General features: G+C 36.4%; 2 protein-coding genes across 5 annotated transcripts; both read right to left on the bottom strand.

Moving 5' to 3' along the window:
• Positions 1-3454: 3454 nt before the first annotated feature.
• On the bottom strand, positions 3455-12145 carry LOC128030233 (potassium voltage-gated channel subfamily V member 1-like). 2 transcript variants are annotated; one of them, XM_052617700.1, is made up of 3 exons: positions 11737-12145; positions 8730-9698; positions 3455-5295 (listed from the first exon to the last, which is right to left on the bottom strand). In XM_052617700.1, the coding sequence occupies exons 2-3, from the start codon at positions 9673-9675 to the stop codon at positions 4787-4789; spliced, it is 1455 nt and encodes a 484-aa protein (XP_052473660.1). In that variant the 5' UTR covers positions 9676-9698; positions 11737-12145; the 3' UTR covers positions 3455-4786. The 2 variants fall into 2 exon arrangements, with proteins under 2 accessions (XP_052473660.1, XP_052473659.1); XM_052617699.1 differs by having other exon boundaries at positions 8730-12145.
• A 4239-nt stretch (positions 12146-16384) lies between these two features.
• On the bottom strand, positions 16385-21032 carry LOC128031216 (protein DEK). 3 transcript variants are annotated; one of them, XM_052619495.1, is made up of 11 exons: positions 20943-21032; positions 20230-20407; positions 19573-19781; positions 19363-19457; positions 18979-19099; positions 18537-18830; positions 18306-18425; positions 17818-17929; positions 17587-17732; positions 17167-17235; positions 16385-17077 (listed from the first exon to the last, which is right to left on the bottom strand). In XM_052619495.1, the coding sequence occupies exons 2-11, from the start codon at positions 20390-20392 to the stop codon at positions 17066-17068; spliced, it is 1341 nt and encodes a 446-aa protein (XP_052475455.1). In that variant the 5' UTR covers positions 20393-20407; positions 20943-21032; the 3' UTR covers positions 16385-17065. The 3 variants fall into 3 exon arrangements, with proteins under 3 accessions (XP_052475455.1, XP_052475457.1, XP_052475454.1); XM_052619497.1 differs by lacking the exon at positions 20943-21032 and adding an exon at positions 20816-20835 and having other exon boundaries at positions 18306-18410; XM_052619494.1 differs by lacking the exon at positions 20943-21032 and adding an exon at positions 20816-20834.
• Between the last annotated feature and the right edge of the window lie 2975 nt (positions 21033-24007).

The raw sequence follows: 24007 nt of genomic DNA, 5'->3' as shown, positions 1-24007 counted from the left end.
TCAAAGGCCAAAAGACTTGCTCGTTGGATAAAAAAGTGAATGGGAGCAGTTCTCCAGCATTAATTCTTCTTTTGCATATTTAAGGTCATTGCACAAATGCATGTTCTCGGCAAATTCATATTCAAAATGTTTCATACAGCTAAAATAAGCACATCCTTGGTTTCCAATTGCCTTGTCCTACTCATGTCTCCCAGCTGTGATTTGTTTGCATGTCTGCCTTGGGCATTCTTCACTTCTTCACTTATATTTACATCATGGCCTACACCTGGCCTCCATTTTGACTTTGCTGCTGTCCTGCCGCAAGTCTGTTTTCTAAGAGTATGATCAGTTATTGGAAAACATAACTACAGAGATGCATAGAGATGCATTGCAGAGCTGATTAAATGAGCTATATTTAAGAATGGGCTCACTTTTAATTCATTAATTAATTACAAATTATGTGGAATGACAGGAAGAGAAATTTATGTTGTTTTAATTAGATAGACAGACAGACTAAAATAGTTAAATTTAGGTCCATGAAGTACCGAAGTGTTGCTCACCACCATCCTCAATAAACAGTCCTGAAGCCTCACAAAATGCTGTCCATGCTTGTGCTCCAAAAGACCGTGGGGGCGTCCAAGTGCATTGCCCTGGGCTTGTTCAGATCGAAGAGGTAGGTCGATGTTAAAGAAGTCAAAGAGCATAATACTGTGATGCACAAGTGCGATGAGGTTCTATCTGAGCAAAACTGTGTTTTATATACAAAAACATGATCCACTTCACTTTGCCTTGATGTGCCAGTTTGTGTTTTATTCGACATGGGTGATGTGAAATTCATTTAGTGCAAGCATAATCAGTGGGGCAGTTGCACAAACATGGTAAATCTACAAGATCTTTCGCCATTAAGGTAAGTGAACCAAAGGGCAATTTGTTTAGTGAGCGCAATATGCGAAGAGAGAGGAGAGCTGTATTTTACATTCTGTTAGATTGTTTGAATGTCATGATGTGGCGGATAATTGCTCAAAAGAGGATTTTCAGATGAAAGAACTCAGACGTAGAAGTCTTTCATGTCAACCCTCGAGTTCTGCTCAAATTACAGGGGAATCTACTTCACTATACTATTTTGATATGAATGAGGACCTTTTGTGTAGATGATATTTATTTAATCAAACCTATATCACCAGTGAATTATTAAGTATTTGAACATCTTTGCACAGTCTGTCTTTTACAGTCTCTGTTCTAAGCTCGTGCTCGTCTGTCTCTCAGGAGCGGCCCTTACCCCTCCCCAGGTGCCCTGACCTAGTTGTGAGACGCCTCACGAAATCACGGGGTCATATTAGCAGTCGTTTTTCATCACCGCTGTCGGGAAAGAGAACAGCTTGACCAGTGTCCTTGGCTTCAAAGAGGAAGGATGTCCTGGTTACCAGATGATTTTATAACCATTAGTTGCACACAATGTTATAATCTAAGCCAAGCATCATTTTGCTCTAGTACTAACAAACCTAAACATACTAAAATCATGCAGATTGTTAAGTGTACTGTTACTTTGAAGTCAGCCTTTGCAGTTTTTGGCTGGTCGATGATCAAATATCATCAATATGGACAAATAGCACATTAAAGGGTTAGTTCACCCAAAAATGAAAATTAGCCTGTTTACTCACCCTCGAGGCATCCTATGTGTATATGACTTTCTTCTTTCAGACTAATCCAGTTATATTAATAATTGTCCTCGCTATTCCAAACTCTATCACTGGAGTCAATGGGTGTTGCTGTTGAACAATACACAAGTGGTCAAATAAAGCGCGTGCATCCATAATAAAAACGTGCCTCACACGGCTTTGGAGGGTGAATAAAGGCCACCTGTAGCGAATCTGTCTTCCACGTATGACAGATAACGGAAGTGAGAGAAAAGTGTTTATGTTTGAAATATGGATATTTTTCTTACAAAAATGCATGGATTTATTACAGGAGGCCTTTCTTCACCACATTTATTTTCCATATTTTGCCTTGTCCTGTTCATTTCAACTCATGCATGTATGCATGCACACAGACTTGTGTACACACTCACAAATGCAGCTGGACAGACAGTGCACTCTAATTACACGCTGGCCCCTTGGTTTCACATCTGAATTTCTGGTGCCAGGAAGACAGGTTGGGGAGGCGTCAGTCACCTAGGGAATAGACACAGCCCTTATCTGTAGATCAAACACATTCAAATGCATCCTATATATAGCTCATCCAGGGCATGTAGAACGCTGTTTACCTCTTGAGTCCCAACTAAATCAAGTCAGTTTGAATTTTCTGAATGTAGTTGGAAGTATGAAGAATGAAACTCTCATTCCCATATGGACACATTAAAAAAAGTTCATCTTTTAACTGCAGGTTCAATCAAGAGCTGTTTTATCTTCCTGCACAGTTCACTTACAGAAAATGTATATCTGCTGTAAATTCAATAAATATCTAGGAAAACCTATAAAAGAAAAGATTTATAAACTTTATTTTGTTAATTTGAATTTGTTTCACTTTTAAATACACTAACCATAATGGTTGTCATAATCTAATTTGTAGGTGCGTTTAGATGGTTGCAGCAGAGTTTAAACTTCCTTGAGGTATTTAAACATCTTCAGGAGTTTGAGCCAAAATCCCTTAAATGTCCTTGGAACAGAACAAGCAATTTGCTGTTAGAGGAAATAAAAGGCCCATTTAAGGACTTTCATATTCGGATATTTCATGAGCGACTGAGAGGAGGTATTCTTGTTCATTTGGAAAGTTTTCAAAAGGCACTAGAGATAGAAATAGCACAAATCCAACATATCTCCAGGCTGTGGATTTAGCATTCAGCTTGGATTCAGGGGATTTAATTGGATAGCAGGCCTGGGGATGCCTTTTTTTTTCATTGATAGATTATTTTCAACCTAGGATTTTACATATTTTCCCCCATCATAACATGATACTAAAATGTTATGGGTAGTTACTGGGCATTGCTATGCGGTTGCTAGATATGGTTCATTTCCATCCATCATGAAAGGCTTATATATATATATATTTTTTTATATTAAATACAATTAATTTTTTTAGCAGCTTGGACCAAAAATCTTAATTCAAATAATTTACTGAGAAAAGAGCTTGCACAGCCACAAAAATGAAATTTAGATTAAAGGCTTGTTATCCATTTACATGTCATATCTTGTCAAGTAATAACATATTCCTGCAGTGCAAATCATTTTTACTGTCTAGCTGTGGTCAGTGGAGCGAATGATTCTCTCTAAGCTTTTAAGCTCTGAATGTCTAGCTGCAACTGTTTCTGAGTAATGTGTCAAATAAGCCATGCATCTTTGAGCAGACCTGTTGCTCTTACAGGGTCATCATAATCTTCCGGCCATTTGTGATATTTTACAAGGATCAACAAGTCGCAGGGAATATGCACATTTCTCTAAGGTAAATGCAGCCCTTAAAACACAACCAAACAGGAAAATCCAGACACAGATTTTATTACAGATCTTCAAAAGGAACAGTAGGAACTACTTATATTACAAACAATCAATGAGTTGCACAAGGATGAATAGAACTGGCATGTAGCAATTTTTGAAAAATCATTTTGATGATTATAGTGTCACATTAAAATACTTTCTCCAGCTTAAAGTAAGTCGTTGGCTGATTCAGTCGAAACATGTAAACACTGTGCCATTTTCAGAATTTTTATGGTTGTTTTAAGCAGGATGGAAACACTGATGCAACCAATGGTGAGAATTTGGGGTGTGGCTAACTGTTGTCCAACCAAGGGCAGTGTAAGGGAAACCTGTTTAAAAAAAGCATTTCTTTTTGCAATTCTGTTTTGTGCCACTAGTGGAGTAGAAATCATTCTCTTCACCCTAAAATGGGTCTTATTTTTTCCCCTGAGGTTCATTATCAAGTTTTATTTTTCTTATAAGAAAAAATTATAATATCAATTCTAATTTAGTTTTAAGACCATTTTCTACTCTGTTAAATGGTCTGTTGGCATGATATGGAATGTTAATAATAATGCATGCTATTGATCTTATTGTGAATGATTCAACCATGTAAGTTTCATTTTTATTTAATTTCTTTTTTACCTCATTTATTCACCCTCATGTTGTTTTAAAGATATTTTGAAGACTGCTGGTAACCAAACAGTTTTGGTTCCCACTGACTTCCATTGTATTATTTGCCCATAAAATGAAAGTCAGTGGGAACCAAAACTGTTTACTCTTCAACATTCTTTAAAATATCTTCTTTCATGTTCCAAAGAGGCAAGAAAATTATACAGGTTTGGAAAGACATGAGTGTGAGTAAATTATGACAGAATTGTAAATTGAAAACTTGAAAATTTGAAACCCCTCTTCTTTCTTACAATTACATGCACAATTTCCTCCATCCAATCAGCTTCACTTGGATTTACATCCCAGTATGGAAGAAAAGATCTGTTGCTTCTTCCATTAGATCGCAACATTAAGAAATTACCCATTTGCATGTGAAATGAGCAGTAGCACTTTATCTGCAATGCTGCAGGTTTGGGCTCATTTCTAATACAGTGTTACCACTGTACCATTTTAGCCACTTTGCAAAGCTGCATTTGATTGTTACAGGATTGCAATGTTTCTACATCGGAAACACTAGAACGTTCAGTTGTTTTTTGCAGGATGATTTTGTTTTTCGAATGCAATAAACTCTAAAGATTAAGCAAATTTTGAGCCTTTGATGCCTTTAAAGGTTTTGAGATCCTTAAAAGACCACTCTCACTCACTTGATCTGTCTCTCTCTCAGGCCGCTTGCAGGCCTACTGTTATCACCAAAGATCTCCTGCACTGCTGCGTGTGCTGGCTCGCTCTCGCCCCTGCAACCGCAGCATCTCCAGTATGCTTCTGCCGTAGGCGTCCCGCAAGTTCACCCCTATCGCTGACATATCTGAGGCCGAGCTGCGCGTCAGTCGCTTCAGCGCCTCCCCGTGCCGCAGCGCCACCTCCTTCATTTTAAGTGTGAAGTAGCAGGCGGAGAACCGATCGTTGATGATGGCGATAGGTAGCGAGAGAATTAGAATGCCAGATAGGATGCAGATGAAGGCCATCACTTTTCCTAGTGCCGTGTCCGGACGGATGTCTCCATACCCTACTGTGGTCATGGACGTGGTGGCCCACCACCAAGCGCTGGGTACATTGGTGAAGGTGGTCTCTGGCATGTCATGTTCAATAGCATATTCCACTGTGGCGAAGATGGAGATGCCCACGGAAAGGAACAGCATCAGGAGGCCAACTTCCTCGTAGCATTGGGCGATAGTCATGCCCAAAGACTTGAGACCTGGATCACACAAAGAAGAGATAAAGTTTTTTCATTTTTAATTTTTCCTTTTTTCAGACTTGTCAGTAAGACAAAAAGCCATTCAGAAAAAATATATATTTGTATGGCATGTGAATATTGGTGTCGTTCTGAACAGACCCACTGGGAAAGTTCACCCAAAAATGAAGAGACATTGTAAAAAGTGACTTTAAAACTGTTTTTTTTTTTCTATGTCAGGTGCATGATTTGGTTTTAAAACCTTTTATTTTAAAATGTTTTATTGTTTTTTTTATGATTCAATTCACTAAATAGATGTGTTAAATTAACAGCCCTAATTTTAAAATTATTACTGCATGCCAAGAGGATAGAGACTATTGCAAATAATTAACCTAATTACTAAATTACTGTTAACCTTTAAACAATAGCATGGAAAAAGGAGAGGCATCTCAAATAATTAGGGAAGGAAAAACATTAGGGCACTTTCTGATAATTTGTGTAATTTGTGTCAGTGTTCCCCAATGCATGGAACTCTATGTAACAAAGAATCAAGCTACAGCAGGTGTTACATGCTGTGTCCTAATTTGCTTATTCTACGCCCTTAAAGGGATAGTTCACCTTCAGTTGCTGGCCCACATTGACTTCCATATTATGAAAAAAAACTAGCAGTAGATTTATAATAATACATAATAGAATCCTTCACCAAAGCACAATGGTTTGTGGGGCATATTAGCTATTAGAATGTCCACGGATCCACACTGCAAAAATCTACCTGAAAAAGTAGACCATCCAGGGACATGGACGAGTTTTTTCTTTTCTTTTTATAATAAAAAATTATAATAACAATTTATTTTAATTTTCTATAATTTATATTAATGAATTTATAAAAAGTAATTTAGTTTTAAAGACCATTTCTACTCTGTTAAATTGTCTGTTATTGCTGCTGCTGCCTTTAAAATTGGCATGATATGGAAATCCTACCTATCCACCCTTCAAAGATCTACTTGAAAAAGTAGACCATCCAGGGACATGGACGCAGGGATAATGTGTGTGTGTTTGTTTGTGATGGTTATTAGTTACATTGTTTCACCATTAGATGGGGACAAGAGACTGTTTTTATGAGTGAGTCAGCGGTAAAGACTTTTATTTTGAAAGAGAATGAATCAGGCTTGTAAAAAATAGTTATTTTTTTTACTTTCAACACCACCTTTTAAGATGCAGCCAACAAAATAAGGACCAACGCTGTCATTGAAAATCACCCTTAACAGATGAAAGTATAGTACGACAAAGATATCGCTTTCTTCAGCAGACATTCAGACTAATGTTTTATTGTGAATATGAAATTGAGCTGAAGAATGAATGCTGTTGTCAGATGAAGGTAATCACACTCGCTCACTTATTATGCTCTTATAATACTCTGCATAATAAAATTAGCTTTTAATACAGTGATATAATGAGCTTGCAAAGAAGCAACTCCTTTTCAAATTAGTAACAGAGGCTTGGACTCAGAGGTTAAACTGTCAACTTGAGATCTGAGATGTTGAGAACATTTGCATCTGCCAGTTTGTGAATATTACTGCAAAAGATAAATCAAAAAGTTTATAACAGTTATCAAATCATCCAGATATTCCAGCTTTTAAATATAGACACCTGAGAACAGCTGCTATACTCTCTCACTACAAAATGTCACGGCTTCCTGAGAAATGCTTTATTTATTCTTTTTTTAGCAGCCTCACTGAATACATTTACAGACAGAACATCAAGAATCTAAAGTCGACACCTAGCCTACTTACTGTGTGTATCAAAGCATGTCCTTTTATTTTTAGAAGCAGGAACTGTATTTTGTCATTAATACGCTGGCTTTTATGGCCCCTTAACCCACGTCTGAGGTGCTGGAGTCAACATGAGCTTCTGTGAAAGACTAAGCTTCTGTTTGAAAAAATGAAAATGCAGTGTGGAGCACTCAAAAGATTGATATTGAATTTGTTTTTTCATTCACTTTCATTCTCATCTTGACTAACGTGTCACATTTGTCTGAGCACAGTTCATATTTGATGTTTATGGCTATGGGGTTTGCCTGACTCCATTCACTTTAATTTATTTTGTGTCTTCTGATCAGACGAACCACTAATGAGAATAAACACCTTCAGAGATGCAGAGAACGCTGTAGACAAGAGGGACCGCATTATTAAAATGTGACGGTTATGAAAATAGTCGCTCCCATTCCCTCTGTGGATTATCTGTCAGTGTTTTCTTCAGATATCTATCCTGAAAACAAAACCGACCTTGTCTGATTAAAAATGTGTTAAATCTAAACAATGATAGTGAGACCCTGTGAAAATGGATAATTTATGAAACTCAGTTTTCCCTAATTATACATTTCCACATGAAAGTTGGCATGATAAGACCCTAGTCACACCAAATTCCCCAACCGTACCCTTGTATTTTAGCCCTTGCATATCATGTTGTTTAATTATTTGTGACTTTATGGCAGCATCTTAGAAAGAGATTCTTTCTTTTCACAAAAATCCAAGATCAAAGTCACCGGTCTGTTCTCAGTAACTTTGTGTATGTAAGGATATTCCTTTAAGTCTCCCTGGGATACTGTCAAAATATGAATGGATGAATACATTTACTCTCTCTCCCAAAAAGAGACTGACATCATCATGAATTATTTCATTCCCCAGGTTGAGAGTCCATCAGGACCATGTTAAAATGCCCAAAAAGGTCAGTCGTGTGTTTTACGAGTACCTTTGGCAAACCTGCAGCACTTGATTCACATGTGCAACTCACAACAGTGCATGTTCGAAAAGCTAGACATTCATTAAATCACTTAAATCACTTTTTTTTTATTAATTACAAAAAAAGTACACTACCATTCAAAAGTTTGGGCTCAGTATGATTTTTTTAAAATGAAATTAATGCTTTCATTTTGCAAAGATGCATTAAACTGCTAAAAAAATTACAGTATAGACATTTGTAATGTTACAAAAGATTTCCTTTAAAAAATGCTATTCTTTTAAACATTATAACAGTCAAAGAATCATTAAAAATGTATAATGGTTTCCACAAAAATATTTATTATTTATTAAAGGTAAAAAAAAATATATATATATATATATTGCACTAATGTGTTTAACATTGATAATACATTTTTCTTAAGCACCAAAACAGCATATTATAATGATTTCTGAAGGATCATGTGACACTGAAGACTGGAGTAATGACTGCTGAAAATTCAGATTAGCCATTAAAGGAATAAATTACATTTCAAAATATGTTAGAATAAGAAAAAAAAAAAATATTTTACATTGTAATAATAGTTTGCAATATATTCTACTAAATGTTTGATCAAATAAATAAGAGACTTTTTTCAAAAACATAAAACATTTTTACCAACCCCAAACATTTGAACCGGTAGTGTATGATTATATGATAAGTTTCAATAGGTATTTCACCTGTTGAGTGTCGGCCAAGTTTTAGCATCCTGAGAGACCTCATTAGGCGCAGCACCTGAACTACCCGTCCAACGTTCTCCAGCTCCGTAGATCCACCATGCAGGCTCTCCACGGCCAGAGTCACATAGAAGGGCAGAATAGCCAGTAGGTCAATGATATTCGCCACACTCCTGCTGAACCTACACTTATCTCTAACACACATGAACCTGAGCACCAGCTCACCGGTGAACCAGATGATACAAATGTACTCGAGAGCGTCCAAGATGATGGGTGCACCAAGTATTGTGAAGTCCAGTGAAATCAGAGCAATGTTCAGGATGGACACCACTACAAAGAACATGGATAGCGTCCCAAACATCTTGGCCGCCTTAGAGGAGTCCGGCTTCTCCATAAGATCCCATAGACGTTGGCGTAACTCCTGGCACAAAACACCGGTGAAGTCCTCCTCCTCGTTGTCTATTACTTCAGCATCTTTACGAATATCAAACGAATCCTTCATCTCCTTCCGCCGGTAGTATCTGTCCCTACAACAGCTGTCTATGCGGATCTCATCGATGCCCCAGTACTCGATCTCCTGAAGGAACGAGATCACACACAGCTCCTCTCGCACATGTAAGCGACCCGTCTTGTAGAAGTTCATGATGTACTGAAAGGTCTGCGAGTTGCGGTCAAAGAAGAACTCGTTCTCCAAGAAATCTGCATCGTCGCATAGATCTAAAGCAGAGTCTCGTCTAGAGAGGGCCAGCTTGCCCAAACGAGTCTCCGGGTGAGAGGCCAATAGTTCCTGAGAGAGGATATACCGACTGCCTCCCACATTTATAATGAAGAAATCCAGCGGATCGTTGCTAGGTAGTGCAGGCTCGCTGAAGAAAACACTAGAGTCCAAGGACAGCAGTGAAGCATTGTCCTCGTAGAACTCTGCTGGACTTGATGAATCTGTGATCATTGTGTTCTGTGTAACGCTGAGCCCTGAGAGACCCAGTGAAGGAAAGTGCATTAGTATGACAGAATGAAAAGAGCAGTATCAATAATAATAAGGATTTGGCAGCTGGTCTAAATTTAGGATAAAAATGTAAACTTTTCACACTTTAAATGGTCTCTCATAGCCCTGGGCAAACAAAATCTTCAGTTGTCATACTTTATGATATAGTAAAAAATGATTTATTCCGATTTTGAGATTCCAGACTGTATTTGTGAACCATTAATGCTGATAACCCTATTGCACAAAATGAGTTAAATAAAAATCTGTCATCATTCATCCTCATGTGTTTTCAAACCTGTATGACTTTCTTTTTCAGATATTCTGAAATATTAAATACAATATTTAAAATATATTTAAAATATCTCAATTAAGGTCAGTGGGGTTCAATGTTGTTTTGTACAAAACAGTTGAAACATTCTTCAAAATATCTTCTTTTGTGTTCCGCAGAACAAAAAGAAAGCCATACAGGTTTGGAATGATATAATGGTTAGCAAATGATGACAGAAATTAAATATTTTTTGGTGGACTTTCCCTTTAAATCTTCTAAAACATGCAGCAAAAAACAATAGCTCCTCCTCATCACTCCAGTTAATGCTTTTGCGCTGATGCAATAACTTTCAGCTTTGCAAGTTTGTGCAAATGTATAAAGCATATGAATATTAATGACGTAAGCACTGAGACTAACGTGCAAGCAACACATTGTTTCACCTTGAAAGATTCATAACTCAGGGTTAAAACTGACCTTAAGTCTGGGTTTAAAAAGACGTTAACACAGGTTAACAAGCCCTATTATATGTTTTATCCAGTAAATATCACACATTACAATACTTCATCTGCCTTATGATTCTCAAATAAGCATTTTAATAGATATAAAAAAAGACAGTTTGGATAGTCTGTGTATACAGTTAGCTAAGTGTAATACCAACTTATTGATAGCTCTGTGTATTGAATGAGTAAATTCCCTTAATGAATTTTTTTTTCTCTCTCTCTCTCTCTTTTACGCCATCACTGGCATACATCAGACACGGTGGGAGGGAGAAGAAGCCTTTGGCAGTGTCCTACTTCTTCAAAGCTGCGTTGAGATTTAAATATTTTAGCTGGCCTGTCTAATTAATTGAACTAATGGTACTATTTTTGTAATCATTAATTCTCTTTGGTACGGTCCTCTATAATATTGTCACGGTGGTCATTTTAAAACCTGCATTTTTAACAAGGTCCCATGGGATCACACTAAAGAGATCTGAGCACAATGTAAGAACAACCTTTGAGAAGGCATTTTCACTAAAGCAAGCCACTGTCAATGTACTGTATCACTGTAAAAAGTGAACACAAGCACTGCTGTTTATACCTCATCTCATCCTTAAAAACACTTTCATTAGTGTAACCCAATAGACTCAAGTCAGTCCAGTCACATTAGATTCTATTTCTGACTGAAAACCAGTCAATGCAGAATTAAGTACATTTTAGGATTTTAAGTTAAATGGTTTCTTCTTCTTTTTTACATTCTCAAAAACATAAAAACCTAAACCTAAAAATAGACTGAAAATGCAATTGAAAGGAAAACACTGTCTTATCTTATATTAAAATAAAATGCATGGAAGTAAAAGCATTCTAAAAAATTTGAGCTCTACTACAATTATACTGAGAATCTTTTATTTCCAAACAAACTCTAGTTCAATGTTAAACATATTCAGTGGGGAATATAAAGCAGAGGTTTGTGCAGATCCAGAGAAGTAACAACAAATTAATATTTTACATAATTCAAATTATTCCCATCTCTCAGTCTGATAATGACTGTGCAAAGTCATGCACTGTTTGTCAGTTATTTTACAAGGTATTTAGTGCACAGTTAAAGCGCTGTACAAGATTCTAAATAGAAAATAATATATAGAAATCAATTAATACTAAAATGGGCTGTATGTAAATAAGTTTTAAACTCATGCAGCCTTTTAAATATCAGCTGGATATCTAAAAATACAAAACATAAAGAATGATACAGGATCAACAGTAACTGTGGACACCCACCTTCAGCCTATAAACCTACACTGAAAGCTCGTGTGTGAGGTGAGCTGGATCCATCTGTCCCTTCACTCTGTTCCCACTTCAGAAGATGCTGATCCACTGTCGATAAACTAAAGTACATAATGCAAACAGAATATTCCCAAATGCTCAGAGAGAAGTACTGATGCGGCTCGCGGTTTCGCAGGTTCATCAGAGTTCGGAACAGTTCTGAAGCGCGCCTCGTGCACCTTTCAGAAGCGTTTTAACGCGCTGGAGAGAGTGCGAGGTATCAACCAATCAGGAGTCATTTTCAGGCTGCTAAGCAACAAACTCCAGACACTTAATACAACCAAAGAAAAAAAGAAAAGAGAAGAAGAAAAAAATTAGACGCGTTGTAATCGTCTGGAAAAATCAAAGCTTCGCTGTCACGAGATCTACGCTTGTATGCGCGCGCACTCGCGCAGCACGTAGAAAGCAAACCATGCTTTGATCCTCGTGGGTGGGTCAACTTTGCCCTTAAACCTACGCTTGTTTCAAATAACTTTTCCCACACATTTCAAAACAAAGTCCATGGTTTGGTGGTACGAAAAGGGTGGACATGCAGCTGCGAGTGGATTTACAAACTCTGATTTTATAGCATAAAACCCGAGAAACAGGATTTTGTGAGAGGATAAAGGTTTGTCGGTCCCTGCTTTTAGGAAACCTGAAATGTAGAATCACATGACAAAACACTTTAACACCTCAGATGTTTATTTTACTGGTTTTTAGTATTATATTATATACCGATTAATATGATATGAATATAACAACAGCAATAGCCTATGGAAGAAAATGTAGTCTAATCACATTGATTAGAACATTTCTGATCTCACTGCAGGTCTGCATATTGTATAACTACCTAATTGTATAACTGGTGATGTATTCATGAATGAATGAGTTATTATTGAATCAGCAGGTGGATCACAAATGTGTGGAAGGAGATCTGTTTTCAGAATAGCATACCATCATTATTTCACTATTGCTGAATGAGCACACATTTTCGGTACACAGAAATTATTAGCTTTGATCTATCACAGGTTTTTCTTTATTCGTTATTTGGTCCAACTTTCTAAAGTTACAACATTTTCTACACAAAATGTAATTGAAATGTAAAATAACTGAAGAATTTAACTTGCAGTGTGAGTGAAAAATATCAAAAGATGTATAATGTGCACCTGATATAGTGAATAATTTTGGAAATGCTATTTCACTATTTCTGAGCCTATTTCTAAAGTAGCATGTATTTCACTATTTCTAAAGTAGCATGTTGCCCCCTGCTGTTTGTGTTGGTAAAATTACTGGAAATAATTGTAACTATATAAATACTCAGCTGAGAGAACCTAATTAAATTAAATACATATCTTTTATAAAACATACTTTAATTAAAATTTCGGGGCATTGCCTATAATTTATTTTTTGATGTTCTAAATTAAATATAGGCCTAAATTATATAGTGGCCTTAAAAATATTTGCACAATTAAGTCAATGAATGCCACATCTAATGCCATTACTTTAGAACAGACAAACAAATTATCAAATTGCATCTAGACATGGAATAAAATACACTAAAGTAAAATTTGGATATCATTTTAACAAAGAACGATAGCACGAGCACACTTTCAGCAAAACACTTCACAAGGAGAATTTTGTTACATTTGAAAATATACAATTGTTATGAAAACATAGCCTATAGGCTATTGTAATGCATATAAATGAATTCCGACGGGAAACTAAGTTGACCATGTGAATGAATTAAGTATATAGGCTACTTTTTATTCACATTAGACCTATATTTTTGATACCACACACCCAAAGGGACAATTTACCAACCATCTTGTTCCATACTTGAATACTGTTGTTCCTTGGAGAAGTTATTGACAGGCAACATCCAGTATTCACTTTAACCTTTTTTTCATACAACAAAAGTGAATGTTGACAACAGAGAGGTTGTAATTCAGAAATCCCATCTCCACAGTAGAAAGAAAGACTTACTAATTCGACTCCAAACACATTAGTTACTCCTTTGAAAAGTAATACTATTACTTTACATATTACCAGTGTTGGACAGTAGCCTAGCTAGTTACTAATAGTTGCAGTAATAATATTACTTTTTGCAGTAGCTGAGTAGTATTGTGACTAATTACCAGTGTTGGGCAAGTTACTTTTAAAAAGTAATTAGTTACAGTTACTAGTTACTTCTTCCAAAAAGTAACTAAATTAGTAACTCAGTTACAAATTTTTAAAGTAACTAGTTACTTAAGAAAGTAACTATTGCGTTACTTTCAAGTAAAATTAAATTTTAAATGCTCAAACGTGACCCCACCTCTACCCCTCTTTAAAGGAACTTAAAATACATGTGCATGTTCAATTATTTATGATAAATCTGAATATTATAATGAAATGGACACTTAATACAATACATTATTAACAGAAACATGAAACATTGTACACACATCTAAAAAAAAAAGTTGCTGTGGGACAAAGTGAGACTAGCCTCCAATCAAATGGCATGTATGTAGATATTATGTTTATATAGTGGATCAATGCAAATAACACGATAGATTTTTGGGAACTTTTGGTATTTCCTTTTATTGTTTCTTTAATTTCTTGAAGGAAAAAGTAATGTATATACTTCTATTTAGAGAAGGCTACTTTTGGATTATTTGGGCTCGTCGCCATACCTGTCTCTGGTTGACTGACTGGCTTGTGTTGTTCGTTGTGTGTCCTGTCCTGTCCGATGATGGGTCGTTCGCGAATGAGCGTTAGTGATGATGGATCGACTCGTTCGCGAATGAGCTTTTGAGGAGTCGTTCACGATTCGCGAATGAGCCGACTCTAAGAGCCGGCTTTTTTAGTTGAACTTCGGGAGCTGGCTCGCATATCTGAAGAGCCAACTCTATTTTTTTCAAATTTAGCCTATAGAAATTAAATAATTATGTAATAAAAATTGAAATATTATAGTCAAAGTCATTTAAAGAGCCGTTTGTGAGCCAAAGAGCCGGCTCTTTTCAGTGAGCTGAGTCAAAAGAGCCGAATTCCCATCACTACTATGCGTGCTTTCGAAAACCCGCCCAACTCTACCTCTGATTGGCTTACAATGAAATTTTACTCTACCTCAGCCAATCGTCAGCATTTATGCGCTTGTCTCGTGCTCTGCCCACTAACCAAGGAAGAACAGTAAAAAAAGTATTTGCCTCTCGCTCAGAGATCTAGTTGGTCTGATGAAAAAAAAACAAACAGCTTCATCATCAGTTATAGTAACGCGCCGCATTTTTTGGCAGTAACGGTAACGGCGTTATTAAGATGAGAAGAGTAATCAATTAGATTACTCGTTACTGGAAAAAGTAATGCCGTTAGTAACGCCGTTATTTATAACGCCGTTATTCCCATCACTGCTAATTACTGATATGATTTTAGTAATATTACATTTACCATCCATAAAACAGCTTGTTACTTAGTTATTTTTGATGCCTCAGCCCATACAGATTTGAAATCCAACAATCCAATTATTTCAAGATTAATTTTCAGAATTTTCACAACTTGCACAGACACATGAAGTCACCACCAGAGCTTCGGGGAAAGCTAAAAAATTTGGAAATGCTTACATTTCAGATGTTGGAAATATTGCCATTACACCGATTTTGTAGTTTATGATTGACTGATTTTGCATTAAATTTAATAAAAAAGACAGTAGACATTTATGATATAAAAAAGATTTATATTTCAAATAAATTCTGTTTTTCTGAACTTTCTATTCATCAAGGAATCCTGTCGATGTTTCTGCCATGTTTCTCCTCCCGCCTGCAATCAGGAAATGTTAAAGCCCTAAACGAAGTAAACAGTGTGGCGTGAAGACAATAATTTCTTCTTAAATTTATCCTAGTTTGTTAAATGATAGTGATTTGTTTGCATTATATGAACTCTATGTATTATAATGTATGGAACATTTTCAGTTGTCATTATTTGTTTGGCAGGTGATTTTAAACACAGAAGTCCTTTAGAAGCACTGAGGTGTTAGCCGCTGGTTGATTGTCTAAATTTAATTTATTTTAAAGAGAGGATCGTACGCTTTATATAACTTCTAATATGACATTTCTTGCATCCAACTGCAGAAGTCCCTGGTGGTCTAGTGGTTAGGATTCGGCGCTCTCACCGCCGCGGCCCGGGTTCGATTCCCGGTCAGGGAACGACTACTTTTTTTTTCTTCTTTTTTCATAGAATAGTTCAATAAAGGTAGAAACTTCAAATCTATCTGTTGCCAACAGATATCTGTTTGGAAAATGCCTGTATTAAAGCTAGGAGGGCGAGATCCACTAGGGGGCCTTAGCAAACACCTAATGTGTGCAAACACTTTATGAATAACACACCCCAACCCCCAATATTTTCTGGTTTCCCATTTTTTGTTTATGAAAGAAAAAAGTTTAAAACCAGCAATTTTGATGTAATTTTAGCAAAAATATTGGAATTTGGGGAAAATAAGCTTTGCATGTTTGACAAATGAGGGGTTTCTATTCAAAAAGGTTTACAACTGCTCCACAGATCAACACATTAAAACAGTTTAAATTGGAACGAAAACTTTGAAGCACAACACCATGGAGTGGCAATTGAACCTTAGTCTTAATAAACAGACAGGTTATTTTCTATGAAAAATCAATTTATTTCAAAATAAACACACCTCTTTGTTTCTGTTTTGTTTTTGTGACACATTATAACAGAGCCATATGTCTGATGATAACTGATATATTGGTTACTGAGGTCAGTGTAAACAACAGAAGTCAACCCAGGACTTATCAGAGAACCTGATCTTACACTGACCTGCAGGTATGAGTAACATCTCAAATTAAGAGATACAATTGTTCCTTATGACTTGCATTAAAACAGAAGAAAGAAAAATGCACATATAAAGTATATTTACAAAAAATCATCTAGAAATGAGAGCAAAACAAAGATAAAAAAACAATGTTTTTTTGCTCTTTTCAAATTAGAATTAATATCCCAAATTTCTTTAAGCACAACACTGAAATGGAAGCTGACACTGCCAAAATATTATTATTATATTATGATGAAATACAATAACAAACCAAACAATTAATTTCTAAATGTGGCATTTTTCAACAACCAATCCAAATCATTCACTGTCAAATTAAAAAACAATTTAACTTTAGAAAATACTTTTTTTAAAATACAAAAAAGCAGAATTTGCTAAATAGTTGAGAAACCTTATATAAAATAAAAATAAGAACTACACAATAATGAACAGTGTTATAAAAATCTTCATCCTCACTGTCCTTTTAAATAAGGCATTTTCTTCACTTCAGGATATCAACTGAAAAACAAGAAAATTATCCATTACAAAAGCTGCAAACTGACAATATCGATTATAAAACAATGGTTTAGTATTTTGGAGGTACTTACACCTTTAACTGTCTCCCGGATGAATTCCTTTCTGCTGCTCAGATCAAAGTGAGGATACTTGTCATAAACCTACAATGAAGCAAAACAAAGGAAGTTCATAAATAAGTATCTGAAAACGTTTCAGGATGTCAAACATTAGTGGAACATATCTATAGCTATTGTAATGAACTACACCTGTGCTAGGACTCCTGCATGAACTTAAAGGAACTGATTTCATTAATTAAAAATCACTGGACTTCAGTTGGTTACATACAATTGCAAAATGGATCAGAAAAGTGAATATGCACCTAAGGTGAAACACCTCATTAGTTTGAAGACACCATTCAAGTTTGATATTCACACATTTAAGGTATCGAAAAAAAGCCACTGTAACCGCTCAAAAATCCATTTTGTCCCGATAAATGCTTTGAAATAACATACTTTTCGGGTAATCTGCTTCATCGTAACTTCCTCCAAGTTGGCATCTTTCAAGAGATCCTTGATTGCCTCCTTTAACTGTTCTTCAGTAGGTGGTTTTTTAACCATCTTGATCAATGGCTGATCATCATCAGAGCTTTCACTTTCATCTGGAAGAATAATACAGCATAAAAAATAAAATTCTTAGATTTTAACTTCTAGTCTTGCATCTTGAAGCATTTGCTGCATTATTACCCTTGCTCTTGCTTGCTTTCTTTTTCCCTCGGTTGCTGCTGCTGTCAGCTTTCTTGGTTTTTGGGACAGGCTTTGCTGGAGCTTTCCTCTTTGTTGCAGGTTTCTTTTTTGTCTAGGAAATTTGTGAATTAAATGGTGAGTTAAACGTAGTGTGTACGGTCACAACAGCAGTTAAGAAAATCAGAGGGAAAAACTGAACACATTTATGGGGCAACTGCAGATCTATAAATCAAAAGTGCAACAAAAGTTGTACTTGTTATTATTATTGTGCCATAGATGAAATTTAGCTATTTCTTTCAATGGCAGTTTAAAACTCATTTTTCATTGCCCAATTAAGCTGTAAATTAACTAATTGTTTATCAGCCATTTTTAATGACTGACTTAATCAACAGGCCAAGACAACACGCTCAAATAAGCTTAAATTCATTTGAATTATGTGAAAAAAATTCTGAATTCACAAATAATACTAGTAAGTGTTTTTGTCTAACCTTTTTTGCATTCTTATTTTCATGAACGTCTTGGTCACTTTCATCTGATGCAGTCTGTTCTGACTTTTCTGATTTCTTTGTAGACTTTGTGGTTGAAGATTTCTTCTGAGGAGGAGATTTCTGTTGATTTGCGGACACAATACAAGAAATTTACGAATAGTAATATATTGCCTGAACTGTAAAACAAAAAAATCTGGAGCATTTAGAAAAAAAAAAAAACTTTTCACTCACTTCTTCCTCCTTGCTCTCCTCTTCAGGAGCATCATCATCATCATCATCTTCCTCTTTATCAGAAAATTTATCTTCACTGTCTTTATGTTCTTGATTTGCTGTTGCAGACTTCAAAGTGTCCTTACTGTTCTCTTTGCCCTCTTCATCATCTTCGTCATCATCATCACTACTTGAATCAGTGACAATGGGTTTGGACTTCCCGCTTTCTACATTTTTCTGGGTCTTTTTACTTTTGGATGAAGACTTTTCTCTTTTGGCATCTTTGGTCATCTTCTTTTTCTTCTTTAGGACAGGCTGCAGACAGTTAATACAGAAAAAGCCATTGGAAAACAGCAAAAGACAAACTAATCTCCAAAATACCTAGTATCACATGATATAAACTGATATAAAAAGTTGCATTGTTATTGTTCAGACCCAAAAAACAAACAAAAACAAACCTCACCTTTCCTGAGTTGGTTGGACATGTAAGAAATTTCATGATCCTCTCTGAAAGAATAATTTGCGTTCCAGACCTCTCCAGATCAAGAGTCTGACAAATGATTCTGAGTTGTTCCTTGTGAAGCCTGCCAGACAGAAAAAAAAAACTAATTACCACACCCACTTTAAACTAATGACAACTAGAAAAATATTTGACTTTATGAATAATTATCCGGGGACCTCTTGTGGAGTTGACATGGAATAAACCACAGGACAAAAACTTGTCTGACAATGTCACTGTCAAATAATACCTATCAGAGCACACATAATCTGTGCCTTCATCTCTTTATACACCACTGACGTGTAAATATATTAAGAATAACAGAGTCAAACCAGTTAAATGGACTACCTTTTCACCTTCTCCATTTTTTTGCTGTAAAGGTCACTGTTCTCCCCAAAAGGAAATCCATTAAACAGCCGAAGATTTTTACGCAGTGTTGACGCCTGTAAGAACATCAAGCAGCATTATTCAGTTACAAACTGAAATCTAACAACAATCTGTAGTAACATATGCTTTTGGCCATTTATGTGTTAAATGAGTTCTAAAACTAAACCTTACAGCTCCAGGGCGATCATATACAATTTTATGTAGAGGTTTGAGCAGAGGCGCTTTAAGCTTTCCGATGGAGTGATTAATCCGTGCAATGTCTCCCAGTTTGGCGCCACTTCCTGTGCTCTCAATCTTTGGCTTTTCCTTCGGTTTACTCATCAAATCAAGTCTCTGGATGATTTTTTTCTCCCGTTTTCCTTCAAGAATTTCGGGCTCGACTGCAAAGATAATTAAAAGGACATTACTGCTCTGTTCATAATGTACATACGATCCCTACATTGCATTCCTATTTATATTCTGTATATACTTAATACTATATATAGCAACTCCACTGTACATTCTGTAAATCATAGCTTCACTTACTTTGCACTTATGTATATAAAACAATATTTTCTTGCACTTCTGGTTAGATGCTAAATGCTTTTCATTAGCTCTGTACTTATACTCTGCATAATGACAATAAAGTTGAATCTAATCTAAAAAACCTAATCACAAAAAGACATGGAATCAGGTATGATTTAATATATGAACTGAATTATTTATTTTTTCATATAAACTCAATACAAAGTAATGATACTGTAAGTAACTGTAATAATACTTATGATCAAAAATAACAATTGTTGAAATAAACGCTTTGGCATCAAATGCTGATGTGAATTAACTTACACAATTTGGGTTTAGACCTGCTTTTAGGTTTAGGGCTTTCTGATTCATCCTGCTCTGTATCATCAGATGGACTCCTCTTCTTCTTTTTCTTCTCCTTGTCTTTTATTGAATTTTCGTCCAAAGGAACATCTTCTATGTCGACAGCTTCCATTTTTTCACTCATGATCTCAGTTGCACCCTAAATAAATGGATAAAAAGACAAGTCGCTGTGCTATAATCGTGAATTCAACAGAATACTGTTAGTAGACGTGTTATTACTAGTATAATTCACATAAACAACAGCTCCATTCGTCGCCTTTAATCACATTATCAATAGTGCGCTCGTGCTGCATAACGAATTTGGCGCGTTTGTGTCTCTGTTGTATAAACCCCAGATACAAACCTTCTGCGTGCTAACAGACTAGGAAACTACCACCAATGTGAGGTAAACTATGTGAAAACAGCGGAAAACGTAAATTACACAATCAAACGTGAGAAAAAAATAAACGTTTACTCATACATAACCTGGTGACTTAAAGCTTTTAGACTGATAGCGCAGGAGAATAGCATATTCATCCCGCCTACTTGATCACAAAAACAGAATTACATTTCCTTTTGCAGCAAATCGTGGAAGTCCTGCCTTCGTGTACGTGAACATAAAATTGAGAGAAAATGTTACAGACTGTAAAACCTCAGTAAACCTCGTGGACTCATACTTTAATACATATACTCACTGTACGTTAGTGTTGCTGCCAATTGGTCGCGACGGAGGTGCGCAGTAAACATGGCGTTTGAAAAGAGAGGGCGGGCTATCACGTGACCACGCGGACATGTCTATGCATAAAACCTATTCATAGGTTTCACATGACGTCACCATAGACTTCAGTGGGCGGAGCAAACATGAATATTCATGAGTTCAAGATTGGTTCAGAATGATATTTTAATCAGTTTTATTCGGGTTCCATCACACGTATAGGTATAAAGGGAAATGAGGACGTAGATAAGTTAGCATAAGTTTAGACATTCCAATCTAAATAGTACACTCAGAATATTGGACTATGTGAAGAATGCAAAGTAGAAGAAACAGTAACTCATGCAATTCTTGAATGTAAGAAATGTGAGGAAGAAATAAGTAGTATCAGATAGAGTTGTGACGTTCGCGAACGAACCGATTCTTTTGAACGGCTCATAAACATGAACGATGGGAGCCGAGTCGCGACTGGAGAGGAGCCGTTCTTTCTATCGTTCTTTTTTCCTATGCGTGTTCATACAAATGAGCTCCGCCAGGAGACAGAACAGTTATAGGGGGAGGGGCGCACCCAGCGCAGGCCAACCTAGGCGTGATGATATTAGTTATTAGTTGTGCATGCATTTACATTGCATTTTGTGTTCATTTAAAACTTATTTTAAAATCATTAAAAATGTTCTTTGTGATACTGTACTTGTATAGAAATGTTTCACTAAAAGCTGTTTTCCACAGACATTCATTGCAGCCCACTTTGTTATTGTTCATTGACTTGAAGGGGCTGATGTCCTATTTGCAAAGTTTACAGTAGTAATAGTATGTAGTATGTAGACATTTCCATTTTATTTATTCTAATTTTATCTACTTTAAAAAAAAATAGTTTTCTATCAAAATGTTCTTGTGTGATAACAATGTTCTTGTGTGGAAGTGTTTGTAGTAAAAGCTGTTTTGCACAGAAATTCATTGCAGCCGGCTTCGTTTTTTATGTTTATTTGTGAGTAGGTATTGTATGAATAACATAAGTCAACGTAGTTTTACACACACACACACACACACACACACACACACACACACACACACACACACACACACACACACACACACACACACACACACACACTTTGTACTAAAGGTAAATCAAAATAATGATGTCACTGTCTAAGCAGAGGGATTTGTGCAACCCTATGGAATATAGTCCACACATGAGAAATGAGGTAACAATCAATATTTCAGAATAATTCAAACTCAGATATTGGTGTGTGATATCTGAGCTTTAATTATTTGACTACAAATCTCACCTCATAATACCTCCCAGTGATTATTTCCAGGATAAACTGAGATGCTCCCAAGCTGGCTTCTTAAAACTGACTAAATATTTAAAAAGAGCCAAAAGAGCCATTCTTTTGAACGGCTCTTTGAAAGGAACGGATCGCGAAGATCCGGATCCCCTCAAAGAGCCATAAATCCCATCACTAGTATCAGATGGGGTTACCAGGATGTCATGTTTGGGGGGGCAACATAAACACTTGAAAAAAATGGGTGCAAAATTAAGCTATAAACTATCTGTTTTAATCAAGGGGCAAGGAACTCGACCGGAAGTTGAAGTCGGGTGGGGGCTGCCATCTTTTAGCAGAACTTCACTTGCGTTAGCATTCCCATTGACTCCCATTCATTTTGGCGTCACTTTGACAGCGAATAACTTTACATCTGAGGCGTTTAAAGACTCTGTTTGTCCATTATTTATTTCTAAAGATACACGACAATGTATAAAGGGCTCCATTACCTTCTATGTTACATTATGGCCCCGTATAAACAGTTTTTGTAAAAAATAGGCTAACGATTGCGTCATAACCACTCGGCTCTCTGTCGCATTACCGTACAGACAGGTGGAGAAGCTCGCAGGCAATTAACTTAATATGGCGTACTGGCGTTACATTTTAAAATACTATACAAAATAATTAATCAGAATACTTACTCCTGCTCACTCACGACAAAGAACTCCCCGCTTAAGCTCGCCGTCTCTGCAAGATTAACGATGGCAGTTTGCACACACAGCTACTAGAAGATTTACATCTGGCAGACAGGTTGCTGACGTCGTCAAGCTTCGTTTGAGTCTGCGCGTCAGAAACGGAAGTGCTAAAAAACGCTAAAACTGGGCTTCATTTGTCTCAATTGAGTTCCAATGGGGTCGCTGTGTCCATTTCTTTTACTGTCTATGGTTTTAATCGAGCGGCAACCTCGCGCTCTCTCTCGTGAGGCCAATAAGGAAGTGACTAAAACTGCAATTCATCGTCTGGCCGCTTGAGGCTGGCTGCAGAAGAGAGTCAGTCCCATAGACTCCCCATGTTAAAATGCCCAACTTTACAGCAGAAAAAAACATGTTTACAGCCTGGTTCAAAAAATGATTTTGGTCTATATTGCTAATTTTGCCTTTCATGACAACTGTGAGGGGGGTGAATCTTTTTATAACTCATCAGTTTAAATTATATTGAGCCTTAAAGTTCTGCATAATTAAGGGCGTGGCCACTTGAGTGACAGGTGGATTGCCGCTGCTGACAATGCCGTCGCGCTAGGTGGGCGTGGCTTCAGCAATCAGCTCCCGCCTTTTTGCCCATTTTCGATTATCCGGGAGAGTCTCGCGGTGACGCGCTGCCAAGATGGCGACGGCCTGCTCTGCACACTTTAGGCTTCAAAACCGCTATTGAGGAGTCTATGGGTGACGTCACGGACACTACGTCCATATTTTTTTTTACAGTCTATGGTTTTAATGCATATCTTTTCTAAGCCAGGAACCCAGAGATAGGCACAGGGCCCCTATTATAGGGCTATCATGTAGAAGTTAGTTAAAAATGAGAACAAAGATACACATTACAAATACAGATATTATACAAATAAAGTATTTTATTTTCAGGTACAAGAGGTGTATTTAGCAGGAGCATTAATAAAATTGAATGAACAAATATAAAAAATAAAGCCTGATATACAATGATTCCTACTAAAGCAACTGAATTAAAGTTTTTCAGTCAAGACTATTGAGTGATTTTTCTCTGTGTG

The sequence above is a fragment of the Carassius gibelio genome, chromosome A16 (genome assembly GCF_023724105.1).
Source record: "Carassius gibelio isolate Cgi1373 ecotype wild population from Czech Republic chromosome A16, carGib1.2-hapl.c, whole genome shotgun sequence".
NCBI lineage: Eukaryota > Metazoa > Chordata > Actinopteri > Cypriniformes > Cyprinidae > Carassius > Carassius gibelio.
The sequence above is the reverse complement of the archived record's forward strand: the minus strand, read 5'-3'. Positions and strand labels throughout refer to the sequence as shown.

Coding starts and splice junctions, on each gene's coding strand:
- LOC128030233 (XM_052617699.1), bottom strand. CDS start 9,726: ATGCACTTTCCTTCACTGGGTCTCTCAGGGCTCAGCGTTACACAGAAC. Junction 5,296..8,729: donor ACTTGGCCGACACTCAACAG/GTGAAATACCTA, acceptor TGTGTGATCCAG/GTCTCAAGTCTTTGGGCATG.
- LOC128031216 (XM_052619495.1), bottom strand. CDS start 20,392: ATGAGTGAAAAAATGGAAGCTGTCGACATAGAAGATGTTCCTTTGGAC. Junction 19,100..19,362: donor AAAATGGAGAAGGTGAAAAG/GTAGTCCATTTA, acceptor TCTGTCTGGCAG/GCTTCACAAGGAACAACTCA. Junction 17,733..17,817: donor GAAAGCAAGCAAGAGCAAGG/GTAATAATGCAG, acceptor TTATTCTTCCAG/ATGAAAGTGAAAGCTCTGAT.